This window comes from Chroicocephalus ridibundus, chromosome 3 (assembly GCF_963924245.1).
Source record: "Chroicocephalus ridibundus chromosome 3, bChrRid1.1, whole genome shotgun sequence".
Lineage (NCBI taxonomy): Eukaryota > Metazoa > Chordata > Aves > Charadriiformes > Laridae > Chroicocephalus > Chroicocephalus ridibundus.
The window spans coordinates 4,659,767-4,675,942 of NC_086286.1; the positions used below are offsets into that span (position 1 = coordinate 4,659,767).

The 16,176-nt window shown below is 36.2% G+C and overlaps 1 protein-coding gene across 5 annotated transcripts in view; it reads left to right on the forward strand.

The window, feature by feature from the left end:
- Positions 1 to 16,176, forward strand: part of SLX4IP (SLX4 interacting protein) — a 79,207-nt gene that overhangs the window by 35,222 nt on the left and 27,809 nt on the right. For 3 of the 5 annotated variants that reach the window (XM_063331271.1, XM_063331273.1, XM_063331272.1), the window contains exons 3-4: positions 4,121 to 4,210; positions 7,610 to 7,733. In XM_063331271.1, the coding sequence (XP_063187341.1) occupies positions 4,121 to 4,210; positions 7,610 to 7,733 (214 nt within the window). The remainder of the gene's footprint in view (positions 1 to 4,120; positions 4,211 to 7,609; positions 7,734 to 16,176) is intronic. The other 2 variants (XM_063331274.1, XM_063331275.1) reach the window with 1 other exon arrangement.

The following is a 16,176-nucleotide window of genomic DNA, read 5'->3' on the forward strand; positions in this document are numbered from 1 at the left end:
TTAAAATTGATTAGAAACAAAGTAAGGCTTAAAGGGAGAAGTATTGTCTTTCTGTAGGCCAATAAATATAACAAATTTCCCAAGCTTTTGATACTACAAAGACCATTCTGATCTGAAGCAGAGACAGCAAACTTCAAGCACACTACTACTATCACGCTGACGATTTCACCTACGTTTGCAGCTATCCTTCTGGAAAGCGAAGGCGTGTGTGACAGTTGCAGCTTGTCTCCTTCCTACCCGCCCCCAAAAGCTAGCCAAACTATCATATGTTTCCTCTTCAACCAAGCTTCAATTAATTCTGACCCTACAGCCCGCATCCGTAGAATAATCACAGAAATGGGAACAGCTAATATGTGTCTTGGGAGGCTGGCTCTCCAGTCCTGGCTGGTTTAATGATACAGCGCACTTGGAATGATGTAACTGAATACAAACTCACCATGCTTATCCCCAGCATCCCAAGTATTTTTGTTTATAATGACCGTTTTTATGCTATTTGAAGTGATGCATTTTAAGAAATGCAAGTACCCATGTAGGAGCCCCCAGATTGTAAAAATGAGTATAGCAATAAAAAGTATTTGGTTGGGTTTTTCTGCTCATCGGGGGATTTGAGATAATAATCCAAAGTCTAATATGTGCTTATCCTGAGCCAAGGTTTTAACAGGTCATGAGCAGCTGACTTTCCTTGACTGACTTACCACTTTGCATTGGTATTCATTCTGTTTATGTTACATGTCTGGTTATCTTTTCCATTTTCAGAATCTATGGAGTGTTTGATGTATTTGTATAAACAGTTTGATTCCTGAAAATATGTTCTGAATTAGATGCCATTACTGTACAACAATACACTAACAACATTCTGAGATCATTTAAAGCCCTTTGTTTAATAGCACAGTGAATGTCACTAGACTGTTACAGCAAGTACACTAAAAAACAGCTTGTAAAAATGAAGTTTTTGAATTCTAGAATTATGGAGGATATATAAAATTGGCGCATCTGTTTCTGTCTTTAATTTTTCAGTGAAATGCTTTTCTGTTGATTCTTGACAAAAGTGTTTCCCATCAAATCAGGCGTTTGGGTTCCAGTTCTGAAAATTGCACCTCTGAAAATAATTTCTAGTGCAAATTTTGACATTGAGGTTGAAAAAATAAAATTAAAAATTTCTATTCTCTTTGTTTGCCTTTCAGTTATGGTGCTTAGGAGGCATGAGTTGCTTCTTGCAGCCACAATGACTGGAAACACTTCATTTCTTCTAAAATAATAACCAGTATTTTCGTGGAATTGCATGTCTGTAGAATAAGAAGTATTTAGAAACTTTTATAAGATCATCAAATCTCTTAATATAAACAGTATACGTTTTTCTTCCACTTCTTTCAGTTCCCTGCAGTTATTTGTATTGGAATTTAGTCTGAATGGAGAACTCTTCCTTTGCTGCTAGAGCAGCCAAAGTTCTATTGAGCTGCTTAGTATAAATACCATACATAAAGCTGTACCATGTGAAGGCACATAAAGTATAAATAGAGGTGTAGGGTTCACAGTGGATGATATAATTTCAGAATACAAAGGAGCCTGCATGGGAGCTGTTGCTTTATATCATGTGCAGGACTTAGGAAAAATAGAAGGTAACGAGCGCCAGAAAGATCTGAGCTTATATTCTCTTATTCCCCTTATTCCTCTTTGTCTGTGACAGTTATGCTTCTTTGTCTCCTGTCCCAAAGCCATTCTAATTGAGGGGCAAAACTGTTGGCTTTTTGATGTTGAAATATTTCCAGGTACGCTCTCTACAAGAAGAATGCTCCAGAACTCAGAGGCATAGAAATCTTCCATTGGGAAAGCTTGTCTTTTACAAAGAATTACACATTATTAATAAATATTTGTTTTTCTTTGAAGTACTACAAATGTTTGGTCTTTTTGTAATATTTTTTAAGATAATATTCAACTGTTTTATTATATAGTTTAAAATATGGTTAGTTATTTTCTTTTTTCTAGTTGTTTTGAGATTGGCAAATGAGACAAATATTGCCATTTAAAAGAAAATAATTAAGCGTTATCTCTGCTTGAAAAACAGGTCTATACTTTGCATCTGTATCTATATGTAAAGTTTCTGCAGTCAATAGAAAATGATGCAAGTTAACATGTAGCATTTGATAATTTGAATTTTCTCGATGCATCAAATACTTGTTCGTTGTTATAAGTGCTGAACCGTGAATAATTTACTGGCTTTCTCTTTATAATATGCAGTGTCTGCTAACTTTGAAGTTCAGTAGTCAACTTTAAAGTTTGCTGGAACTGACAAATGATTCACCAGAGATTTTTGAGAGATATTTTGTCATCAATTTAAAGCTTGGAGAGGTTTGCTGTTGCAGCCATCTGGTAATTCTTGGTTCTCTGGAGGAAAGAGAAGTCTTTTGATAAAATAGATCAAAGCATTCTGCTCTTTCAGTGACTGATACCTATAAGTAACTTAGAAGTTTCTCAAAATGATTTCACAATGCCTGTCTCATTTGCCAAACTTTTGCATTCTAGTTTACAGTACAATATTAGTCATGAGTTATATTTTAATTATATTTAAATAATTATTTAAGTACTTCTGTGTATGGGTAACTTACAGATCTCAGTGTTTTCTAAACCCAGAGTTTTCTAATTTGCCAAATAAGCCGTCATGACTAATAAAATTGATGTTAAATCTTGTTCTTTGTTTGTACTAACTGTACAGGTACAGGTACTCTCAAAGACTGTACTTCTGCTATACCATAAGCCTAAGATATAGATGTACCTTTTAGACTGTAGGTGATGTACGACTATAGTGTAAAAATATATGTCATACTATTTCTAGAACTCGTTCTGTTAGCAATTGGAATTCTGGCGTGGGGTGTGCAGATGTTTGGCAGCGAAGAGCAAATATGGAGAGAGAGGGAGGGAGGGAGGGAGAGAAAGTTAGGACAGGAAGTGCGTGCTGCAACGTCCACTTGAAATGAGCCCAATCTGATGCTGGATTGTACATACACATTTGAGATTTATCTGGAATCAGGATGTTGTTGCTATTCCATCAGACATTCCGGATGTGCAATTACCATGACCGCACATGTCCAGTCTTCTCAAAGAGTGAGTTTATTGCATCACAAGCACGGCACAAGCAGCCAAAACAGAATGATGCAATTGGCTTTTACCTTATGACTTGTTTAGTTAAAGGATGTCTGAGTGAGATTTTATGCTGTTATGTTAGAAGCAAGGGAAAGCGTTAGCTTGTAATGCACCATACCTCTGCACATCAAAAGAGGTCGTGTTCTCTTACTAGGGGTGAGTTAGCGCACAGCAGAACTAAGGAGGTGTGTTTGTGCTGTTCACTCTTCCTTATATTAGAAGGTCATCAATGACTGACATACGGATGAAAGATAATGATTAAACCATGCATGTCACACTATCCTGAATTAAAGCCTATCAAGGAATTTCAGAAATCGCTGATGTGTCTTGGGATTTAGCCTCTATCATCCTAACAACTATTTGTAGTGTTTATTAATAGGTTAGCCTTATTATCATTTAACCAGTCAAAGTATAATATTGGCTAAATGTCAGATGTCAATGAATATTGGGTAATTACCACACGTTCTTCAAACTTGCCGTTCTTTATATCAGGTAGTTTGGAGAGAGGAAAAGACTTCTAAAGAGGCTAAGTTTTTAAGGACTTAATAAATATAAAATGCAAACTAGATAACTAATATGGTAATACATTATCAGAAAATAGAATGATCTAAATGATTTGGTGAAGGAATAGATAATTTTTCATATCCTAAAATTTGTGAACTCAGATTTAAAAGTGGCATATAGATAGTGGAAGAAAATTCCATGTACTTGTGCATGTTTGTTATTGTTTAAACTTTTCAGTGAGCTATCCAAGATAGCTCTGGTACTCTTGTTTCTCATTAAGCCTGCAAACAATGGTAAATTTGTAATTCCATACTTCATAATTTTCCACAGTTTTATGTTCTGCCTGCTGTATCTCTGAATCAGATGCATATGCTTACCTGATTGTTTACCTCCTTGTCTGCTCGACATGTGCTTCCTGGCAGCTACAGTTGAACGTTTTTTTCCTTCTTTGTTTTTTTGTTGTTTTTTTTTTCAGTGTGGGAACTTTGCTGTTTTGGTGGATGTTCATATTTTGCCTCAAGGCTCCAGTAAAGACACCAGCTGGTTTTCAGATCATGAGAAAGAGGTACAAAAAATATCAGTTCTACTTCAAAAGCACGTGGCTGCAGGGAAAAAGTTGGATTGCCTTGAACTGTTCAGGATTTTTTCAGTGTTATGAGAATATTGTTAGTTATACCTAACCGTCAACGGTTGCTTTGGGACCCCTAAGTCAACCGTATGTGCTTTTTGGGTCACTAATGACCGCTTTCAATTTGTCTTTTAATTTTTAAACTCTGTGTGTGTGTGCATGCATGCATGTGTGCATACTGTTTTGATTCATCTGCCTTAAGTTTTAATTTTAAAAACATATCTCTGATGAATGTTTGTAAATTATCCTGAGTGATATAAACCAGATTGTGACAGGTATCGTTTGCAGAGCTTGTTGGTGAAATATCTTTCTATTGTTTTTTCTCGTTCCGAGAAGCATGAATGATGTTGCATTTAGAGAGTGCAGGAAAACATAATGAGTATGCATGACAAACTATAATAGAACTACTGAATCTTATGAAAAGAAACTTCCAATATTTAAATTTAAGTGTATCATTTGTATATCCTGACAAGAGATAAAATTTTGGAAAATCAGTGCATCAGTGACCAGCAAAATTATGCATATAACTTTCATCAGATCCTGTGTGATTTCTGCTACGGTCTTGTGACGAGTTACTGGTGGGAGTTTTCCCTTATTTCAGCCTGTGTGGGAACTTGAGAAGTTCCCTATTGAAAATGAATGCAGGACATGTTTCAAATGCCTGTGGACTTTCCCGCAAGTCTCTGTTACGGTAATTTTCAGCAGATAGCTTTCCTAATAATGGCATAATTAACTTGTCACTGCAGAGCATCCCCATACGTCTCAAAGCAATACGTTTAAATAAAATTAGAAGGAACAATAAATTAATATCCTGAGGGAGTGAAAGCAGAATATTTAACAGCCTGTGGTTCATCCAATTTGTGCTTTATTAAGCAGAGAAAGAAGAAAACAGGGGAAATCTTTTAGACTTCTTTTTTTCTGACTAAATGAGTACTCGTTACCACTTCTATTTATAACCAATTTTACCATCCCGGTTATCTGACTTTTAAGACTTTTCAAAATGTATTTTGTAAGACTGCCAAAACAAAAGATATGACTTTCAGGAAATTAGATCATGATTGATTTAATAAAGAGGCATGACAGGGCAGCATTCATTACATTTCTGTGACCACACATTTTGAGTGAAGTACAAAGGTTGCATATTTTTGACAACCGAGAAGTGTGATTCCAATAGCTTTACAATTTGCTTCCTGAAAGTCCAATGCAGAATCGTTGTTGAGCTGGGATGAAAAAGGTCAGTAAGGTATTATAAGCAAATTATGCTTCGACATTTCTTTTATGAGAGCCTTTACGTGTTCATCACGAGCATTCTTGTTGTTTCCAAATTCTGGAAAATACTCGTGATGGTAGAGCCCTCTTTGCTTGTCTGTGGGAAAAGCAGATGTCTCTTAGACCCCTTGTTACACAAACATGACTTCTGCTGATCCCCTGCTTACCCTGGATGACAGGCAGCGCCCGCTGTTTGTAGCAAACGGAGCCTGGAAGGATGTTGGATGGGTGCAGAAAAGGGATTCCGTGTGATAGACCTGCTGGGCAGTGCCTCGGCTGGCAATGCCATCCCAGGCAGAAGGAAGGGAGGAGCAGTGCTGGCTGCTGCCAGCTCCTGCTGGAGAATGGGTTGCGTAGAGCAGGCTGGGAGGTAAATGAGTGCCCATAAGCACGAGGCTGGTGTAAGAAAATACAGTAAATATTGTCCAGCTGGGCATTGTAAAGACCACAGTTTGCACATTGCTGTCACGTGCGTCATACAGAGTCATCTTGGGATTGCTGCGAGCTGCAAACTGAGGCATTGGGGACCTTTTTGCTCTTTCCACCCTTCAAATTTCCCTGCACTTTCTATCTACCTTTCCCCTAGAATAACAAAGTTTTGTCTTTGTACTTTGAGAAACATTTTTTAAACTGATTTCTATTCCGGTCATTGCTATGATCTCTCGATGCACATCTAGAAGGTCTTAGGTACAAGTTCTTTTTAGCGGTGGAAAGTACACAGAGATGCTTCTCTTGAAGCTTGCTCTTGTTTATGCTTTCTTAAATACAGGTCTATGTAGGTCTTTGTGGATAGCCACTTAAATAATATTTCCGTAAGCATAATAACTAAAATATTTTCCATGTAAACTAAAATATTTTCCAGGTAAATTAAGGAAGTGCATGCTAATCTTTATTGTTGCAGAAGGAACCAAATGCACACTATGTTTCTGCTGCCTTCTAGACCTTTTCATTCTAACCTGAATGTAGAGTCCTGGGCAGGAATGTGTAATGAGATCACTTTAATGAGTTAAACAGAAGAATAAGTAGATATAGTATTTTATAATTGTACTCCTCAAGCAGAAAGGAAAAGGTATTTCTTACTGTAAGGAGAAAATACTGTTTGTGGTTGACCAATATATGTGCATTGCTTTCATTTAGAGCAATACTTTAAAAATTTGTTGCTCTGCATACTTTCTAGATTAATCAAAAGTAAATTTCAAGCCAAGATGTTCTAGTTTAGATGGTACTAATATAATTTTGTCTATTGTCCAAACACTGTAAAAAGGTAAAATGATATTTTTGTGTGCCACAAAGTATCATTTCCGTGAGCACATAGTTATGCACAATGGAAAATGAGAATACTGAGGGAAAAGTCTCAAATATTTGTGTATGTATTAATCTGAAAACTTATTCTGGTATTCAAGAGATTAATTTTTTGCCTTTACTCCAAGTTTTCTATGGTTATTCTGGCTGAAGGGTTTGTTCTTGAGTTGTGTGTGGTTTTTATTGTGCTTTTGCTGAGGAAAATATGAAAGATATGAACAGTTAAGTTTAGGAGCAGAAAAACAGAAATGAGCTAGAGAAATTAGGTTGCTGTGACCTAATTAGCTCTGAGTCTTCCCCCCAAAATGACACTGAATTGAACCAAAATATCTGTTGTGTTTTATAAGGATTCTGGCAGAGAAATAGTGTGTTGACAATTCCTGGGAGGATTTCTACTAATATTCTGCTTAAATACCTAAAGTTATGATACTTTTTTGACATGTATTTTTTTCCTACTTTGCACACTAATGAAATTAATTTGCTGTTCAGAAATTAATATTGTAATATAATGTATTTGATCTGCCAAGTGAGATTTCATCACGTATTTCCTCTCCTGTTTTGCAGCAAAATTGATTTTTCTCCCTCCTTATTCCCATTCATTTCTTAAATTATGTGTGTCTTGCCTCTGTGATACCTCAGTACTTAATTGCAGATGAAGTTGTTACTTTTTATGTGAAAAGGAGTGATTTTGCATTGATTTCTGTTGCATGTCTGTGAGCACATATGTAAATTTAGATCTAAATAGGCCAATGGTTACTCTTTCAGGAGGTCTGCATGCTGCTAGAAGAAGTTGTTGCTTCAAGGGTCAAACACTACTTGGAAGCGCCTAAACAACGTGGTCAATGGAAATCAATGCAACGTACACCATCTGGTCCTTTGTTTCTTACCGGTAAAATAAATTATTTAACTTTTTGTAAAATATAGTAAGATAAGGCATGGTCAAAACCACTGCTGTTTATTTTTATCATGAGAAATCCAGTAAGCCTGAAATAGCTGGCGTCTAGGTTTGAAATTACTTCAGCTATGTTATTGAAAAAAGTAAGTGGGTTTTAATTTTCTGTGTCATTGAAAAATGAACATAACGCTTGTACGATTAGTATGAGAGCCTGTCATTAGAATTAAGAAGAGTACATGCTTTTGTTTAATATTATTTCACTAGCTGTTCTGGTCATCATGGTGGTTTTACAGCTGATAGGCTTATCTGTTGGTGTTATATCACACAAGCAATTTATTTCTAAATAGTTCTTAGCAAATAAGACTTTTTTTTTTTTTTTATTACCAGCCTGGAGCGTGTTATAAACTTGTCACAGAAAAGAAGGGCTGTAATAGTAAAGCCCTGTGTTGGCTATGGTTTCTGATATTTCCTTAAATATATTGAAATAGATCTCTACTGAAATATGAATTCCACAATGAATATAATTGCATACTTACAATGTGCAATCGGTATACCCATACATGTTTTTGAATTCAAAGTATATAATAATAACAATTTTAATTCTGAAAAAATTCTTTCCCTCTCAAAATGTTTTCAGTTAGTGAAAAGGTATACTCCTATAGAATTATAGTGATGGTTGCAGCTTTAAACACTAACAGCAATATTAATGAGTGTTCTTAATAAAGAAAACACAGGTTAACTACTGTATGGTTGGCTGCCTATTGCAAAATTTTAGGCATATATGGGTGCCAGATTGTTGTGGCATGACAGGAGGGGGTTTTTCCACCCACAAGAACACAATATCACGTAAGTAAAAAGTGCTTCGGGATACTAAAGGATTTTTAAACCCTTTTTTTCCTTGCAAGTTGTAACTACATTTTATCGCTTTAAAATATGATTAATGTTGATAAAACGCATGAATTTTCAGATGCCCGTACATTTCTGATTTTGAGTGAACAAATAGAATTTTCTTATAGTGGAAGCAGAGGGAAATTACAGAGGGTGGGATCAGAATTTCTGAGATTTGTTGAGGTTTTTCTGTGTTTTCTTTTACCGAGTGATATTTTTATGTATTTTTTTTAAAGTTTCCTGCCTCAGTAAAAGTAGGTTTTCAAAAACAATGATTTTGTAAGATAAAACTGCCAGACATAATAATTGTTTTTAGATATGCAGACAGATGCAACACTAATTTGAGGGTGTTTGTGAGATTTTAGGGGTTTATATTTTCTTTTATATTGTGAACTTTTCAGTAAAAGTACACTGGTATGCTCTCCCAGGGTTGTGAACTGATCTTCTGCCTGACTCTCCCCCTTATTTCCTGAAAATGAAAAATTTAAGGGTATGCATTTGAGGAGGTCATCAGTAATATCTGTGACAGTTTTAGATTAAAGAATATTTATTTTGGATGAGGCAGAATTACTGTTCCATCAGTTTTCTGCAGTTAATCTCACTGTCATTAATGAACAGTAAAGAAATAAAGGAAGAAAACAGTCTGCGATAACGAACGTTCATGTTGAACTTAATTTCCAAATCTCTTTCCTCTTCTCTCAGCCTGCTTTGCTCAGGGCTGTAATTTGTAAGAAAGGAGTGCTTTGTTCAAGTCCAAGAATCAAGTTTATTCAAGTTACATTCAAGTCTGTTCTTACCTGAGAAGGAAATAACAGAATAGGTGGGTGTTCACCGGAGCAACTGGGACCTACCTCTAAGGGACTGACCCTTTTAGGTGAGCCACAAGTCTAATAGCCTGTGGCAGTTATCATCACTCAACGTGGCTCCAAAACCTTTAGTATTTTGCCTTCCCCTCTAGGATCACAGCTTCTGTTTGTAGAGTACAAAGATGTGGGTTTGTGTTTTTTCACAAACAGATGAAGTGCGAGATAGCTGGCCAGTGTTTGGCTGACAGTGTTTTGGAGTACACAAAGAAATGCACAAGCTCGGTATGTGGCTAACTACACAGGCATACTGTCGGTGCTGCTGGTGAAGTGTTTAAGCTTGCAGCTATTGCTGCATTTCGAGGTTATTAAAAGGTTTGAGCTCTTCAAACTGCACGTGGTTTCTTTTGCTCAAAGTTATGCAAGTCAGTGTCTAGAGTTTCACTGCTGCAAAACCCTCGCTATTGCGAGGAAGAATGTATCTATAGGAGAAACATTAAGATGCTTATTAGCCGGTTATTTACTACTCCAAGTATCCCAGGTCAGCATTCCACCGCTATTTGAACTCGTATCTTTTCAGGTCAATTTTCATTAGTTTGCTCTCCACATTGCAGGATGTATTCAAAATTTATTAGAATCAGAATTATTAGACCAGTATCAGTAAGATTTTAGACTGCCTCTAATATCAAAGCATGTTGTGTTAGGATTTTCTTCAGAAATAGAAGCCAAGCTACCTTACTTTGAGCAGATCTCATCCTGCTGGCTAGATCTGTTGAGCAGAAAAGACTGTTGTTAAACAGGCTACCGTAACTATTTTGAAGAGAAAATTTTCACCTATCATAATTTCTTTTTTATTATTAATGTTATATTATGTTTATGTTAATAGTATTTAATACCACCTTTCAGTTTTGTGGCACATAATATAAATATCCATGCATGTTCCTTGTTAATTTACACTTCTTTTTCGTTTAAGTTACACCCACACAGCAGTGTGTGGTGGGTCGCATACCATCTCATTAGGAAATCTGTGGGTGTTACACAGAGGAGAAGAAAGAAAGAAAGAATGGAAAAATGAGAGAAAGTAGCCAAGACAAGCAAGTTCTTCCTATTCTTCCTTCTGTCTGAACAATTTCCCCACCCCTCCCAAATGGCCAGTATGAACAATTTGCCAAAGTAAGCTTTAATTTAGTCATTGGACATAGGCTTTGGTATAAACTCTCCGTTTTCTATGTTTAATTAATATCCAAACATGTTTGATTTTGGTTTGTTTAATTTTTTTTAAGACAAAATTAAAATAAGGTAGATTTTCAAGGATTTAATTTTGCCTGCATCCAACTTTCTTGGCCCAAATCATTGGGCAAGATCAAGGGCATTGATCAGGTATGGTTAGCTGGCATTATTTGAAGTTCAATCAACGTAAGCCATCCAATAACAAAACCCAGGTGTTAGTGAACTTCTCTTATTCATTAAAAAACCCCACTACTTCACTTTAGAAATGTATAATCTTTGAAGTTAGAACTTATGTTTTAATATGTAAGTGCCATACGTTTTCACTTTGCACCACTTGCGCTGCTCAGTAACACATACTGTTTTTTAGTGATGATGTCAAGCAGTTGGTGTGTCATAGTGCTCACTCACTGTAGACTTGACTTAAACAGGCTAAAAGCAGAGCCTTTTTTGTGTGTGTTCGACAGAAGGTGGCTGTTTTTGATTAAAATCAACGAGAATTAAGTAACTAGAGGCTATAAAGTGGAGTGGGTGGAGGTATTTAATACAGGAGAATGACTAAGGGAGGACTGTGGAAAATTAAGGAAGAAGGCAAAGTTTACATGGGCAGAGGGGAATCAAAAAGAAGGACGCGGAAAGAAAATACGGCTGGTAGAAATGTCCACGTTAGAAAAGGAAGGAAGAAGTTATCTTGTAAACCAACCTTCTTCCCCATCTTGAGGGAGGAAAAAGTCAACTATGTTTATCCTACAAGTAATTTTCAGATCTTTTCTCATTCCTTCCCTAGCATCCTTGTTGTTTCTCTTGGCTTGAGGGTGGAACGTTTTTGCTCTGATTTCAGATCTCTTTATTGTACAGTCTCTTCTACAGTGAAAATAATTAGAGAACATGCTGTCACATGGCACAAAGAGCTCCCAGCTTGATTTTATCTGCTTTCTCTGGGATTGTGTATATTTTTTTTTCTATTTTAACCTAGTTTTCTAGAGGAAATTGGGCTTATTGTGATCATGTTTTCTCCGTGTGTGTCTGTTTGTCCATCCATCTTTTCCTCCATTTGCTTTTTGCAAGTGTGATTGAACTTCTTGAACAGGTAGAAGGCTCAGACATTAAATTTGCAGACATTAACTTCTGATAAGCTCTTAAAAGGAGAAACTGGAAGAAGTGCAAGTGCTATTATGAATAGTTCAGCCTTACAAAGATCTGGAGTCAAAGTTCATGTCTTATTTAATATAAAAAAATGCATAAGATGCAATTTCGTAAGAAAATTAATTCTGTTGCTTATGAAATTATTGCTTGGCTCCTGTAAGCACACGGAAAATATACAGTAACTCATGATAGTAAATATTCCAAACTCTTCTGGCCTTGCATTTCAATTTGAACGTTATGGTATTTTTAAGGAAGACACCCTTTTCAGACTGCCCTCATCTGCTTTAGGAGTGTTCACTGTTATTGTAGAACCTGAAATGTGTAAGATGTGCGTGGGGTATGTTCCACGTTACAATCCTGTGGCAGCAAAACTGATTTATTACCACTCTCCCCGCTGTAAACTCTTGCTCCTCTGCTGTGAAACAGTGTTTTTGTTTCGTTTTAATAGAATCATTTCACCTATCTTGCTTAAAGATGGTGTAACTGGAGGGGAAAATAAGCTATAGCAGATAAGCTACCACAGGGGACTGAGGAGGACAGAAGTCTTTTAAATTAACTTTGATGTTTGCAGTTGCACACTGTAATTTCTGTCTCTCAAAAGAATTATATTGCAGCTTCTTTACAATGGACTCATTTATGATTTGTGGCCAAGTCCTGCAGATCCTGGTGAACTTTAAACTTAGATTCATCTATCTGTGACAACAGAGACTCGTAGCTCCCTGAAGTATGCAGTAACTTATGCAATAACTTCTGAAAAATATTTTGATTCATATCTTGTACTTAATATTTCCTGTATTTACTTTAAATCACTTTTTTCCGTTTTTTATAGCCAGCTAATGGGGAATAAAGTAATCTTTTTTTTTTTTTCACTAAAACATTTTTTCTTCCAGAAAATCAAGGATATATATCTGAATTATTTTTTTTCTTTTCTCAGGGTAGAGGATATCTGACAAGAACAAATAACCTTATACTTATGCACTATTTGAGTATTTTCTTTTTAGTGATTGTTGGGCTTTTTTTTGCTTACCTTAGATTATAATAGAATAGAATTGGAAAAATTCCAAGAAGGGCAACAAAGATGATCCAAGATGAGGAAATGCAATACAGCGAATAGGTGAAATACAGGGAACAGTTAAGTGTGCTAGGAGTCTTCAGCCTGGAAAATATATGAATTAGGAAGAATGCAATAGAGATGTACAAAATAATTTTTTCTCTCCTTCTCTTCCAATTTGAGAACAAGTGGAAGTGCTGTTGTAGTTAGCAGAACTCTGGAACTCTTTGCCAAAGAATAATGGGTATGATAAAAGCTTACACTGAGTCCACAGCCTCATGGGAGAGTAATCCAGGGTGGGTACAGAATTCACAAATCTCCTTTGGCTCAATAAAGGCCTGAGCTCAGAGTGCTTGGAGTCAGGGAGAGTATTGGGGAAATAACCACGCGCACTTTGCTCTTGTGTTTAGTATCCTCCTGAAGACATTTGTAGCGACTTTTACATGCTGTTTACATGCATTTAGCTATATGGACCTTTGATCTTACCCAGTATGGCCTTTCTTATTGTACCTTCCTGGAAAAAGCCTGTACTATAAACTGAAAACTCATTAGTATGTCAGAGTCAGCATGTTTCAAAGATTGTCAGAGAAAATTCTGTAATTTCCAGATTGAAGTCTCTACCTTTGTTTTCCTATTATTGCACTGATATTTGCAGAGACTTGAGCAATTGCTATCGCTGTCTTACATGGGACATTTGCAGCTGCAGCACCAGGTGGGTTGAATGCGCTCTCCTTATTTTACTTCTTCCCTAAGTTGCAGCTCCCATGTGAAGTTATTTATGGTCTTGGATAGGAAATGAAATAGTGTATTTATTTTAAAGATACACTTAATAAAGTGTTTTATATAGTTAGTATTGTATTGAAAAGAAATAACATTTATTTAAAACAACAAGAGTTGTTTAATTTGGTGTATTTTTGTGAACAGAAAAAATTTGGTGTTTGTTTTTAAAACAGCCTTGACCTCTAACCTTCAATTGATATTTGCCTTTATTAATTCTCTTCCTCTCGTTTCCATCTTTTGTTTGTCTCTTCTTTCCATATGATTTTTTCATTTTATGAAAAGAAAACAATATCATGAAAGTTACTCTTAAGTATGTGTGTGCGTGAAAACCGTGTGTGTTTGCATGCACAAATGTTGAGATCTACTATCTTGTATACCTATATAAGCTTGTATACCTATATGAGTCTTTCTGTAGCACCCACATGGATCTGCACAGTAATTCTGCTGTTAGTATTTCAGTTCATGTAAAGACATGTATATTTATGCAAATTTAAATGTTTTTTTTTTTTTTTTTTTTTGAGTTACATAGTTACGCAAAAACGCAGTATCTATTAATCACGTGTATTTACAAAGTGGAATTATGTCTCCTCTTTCAGATTATAAAAGCTGGCTCAAAGTTGATATGCAATTAATATCTATCAGTTAAAAATGAAGTTTAGGATACTAGTTTGTGCAGATGTTGCCAGTTAGGCAAGATGAACCCCACCTTTGGTTTCTGATTTGGTACTCACTTGAGAATATTAAAGTGACTCTCATCTAGGCCAGGGAACATACAGCTACCTTTTGAAAGAGCCCTTAGCATCTGCTTGTCCCAAGTGGGAATTCAACATTTTTGGAATCCACACGGAGTGATCTTGAAAATCTGTCCCTAAGCACTTGCCATTTCTTATACGACTGCCTGACTCTTTTGTGCAACATCTGTTCCTCTTGAAGGTACTCGTGTGTGCTCTGTATAGGTTTCTTTAAAAGCTTCTGTAGTCATTGGGAAGAAGATTACAGAGGATAGGATATCAGTCTACAGCTCCCATGGACCGGTTTGAGCTCGACGCACAACTGGAATAGTAGCAGATAGATTTGGGGGGGGGGGGGGTTTGAGCGCTCACTGTTTCAGTTTAAATTTTCTGAAGAATGTTAGACTTTAAATTATCTTCTCCCATCTTTTGTGAACAGGGCAAATAGGATTTCTGCTAGAAGCATTTTATAGATTCTGTGGTCTGCATTTAATGGATGCTCAAATTCCTTGCATTGGAATGTCTAAAATACCAGAAAAGAAATTATTTGGTCAGTATGATAGACCTGACTTTCCTTAACTGTCTGACCTCTACAAATATGTGTGTGGGATAGCTCGAAGACTGTGCTGCCTGGAATATGCTACAGATACAGATCTCGGACTCCCTGGTCTTAAAGGTCCCTTCCAACCTAGATGATTCTATGATTCTATTCTATGATTCTATAAAGTAGTGAGGGCAGTTTAATGTAATACGTGCGTTCTGCTGAAGTAAAATGTTTGCCAGTAACGTCTGAATCTGGTCATATCCTTTCTGTTGGGTAAATTTCTAGTGTAGTATGAATATGCCTTTAGAATTTCATTTTTTCAGCTTGGTGAAAAATGAAAACGTGATTGCACATATCACTTGCTAACATACATAGTGGGCTGCGTTGCATAGCGGGACTACCTCTTGTGCATTACAAAAAAGCACATACACAGCACTCCTGTTGTCCTTGTTGGCCATGTGCTGCGTTTGGGACTTCCGAACAAAACTCTGAAAATACCTGTGTGTTACGGGGGCAGAGAGTCTATGTTTTTAGACCTCAGTGGTCTTGTTGGGCGCTGACAGGAGTCATGAGATTGCTGGTATGTTTTAGCAGGCACCTCAGTGTTTACATCAGCGCTATTGTCAGCAGCTTGGGTTTGAGGGCTTTTCATATCACTGCATGGGAGGGAGAAAATAGCTTGATTTAGTTAAAAAAACACCAAAACAAACCCTGCTATGAAAATACAAATAATGAAAGTGGATGAAAAGGGAAATATTATTTCTAAGGGGAAAAGAAAGGCTATCTTTTTTTTTTTTTTAAATTAACTAGGTTTGATAGCTTCTTTTGCCTTTCTTTTATTAGTTCAACTATATATTAAATAAGGTGGAAAAAAATAGGAATTTGGTTTTTATTTTGACATGAAATGTCAGTTTCCTTTAAAAAAAAAAAGTACTGTTTATTAAATGTTTCTAAAGAGAGCAATATTGTTTTGATTACAATGTAAACAAGAAAGAATAGGGATTTTAAATAAGACCTAAAAGAAATATGATTTCCCTAGAAATGCTTAGAGGAATTTACTTAATTGCAACCAGAAGTTTGACCTGGAAGTGTAACGTTTTGACCTTTTAGCTGTCTGGTTTCCTAAATGTGTTGTTTTGCTCTCTCTAAACTGTGAGAAAATCTCTTTTACACATCTTTAACCCTTGCATTCCCTGAAAGTCTCAATATAAAAGTCCCGAGTCATATGAAAGTCACCAGTGTCCAAGACAAACAAAAATTTCCATTA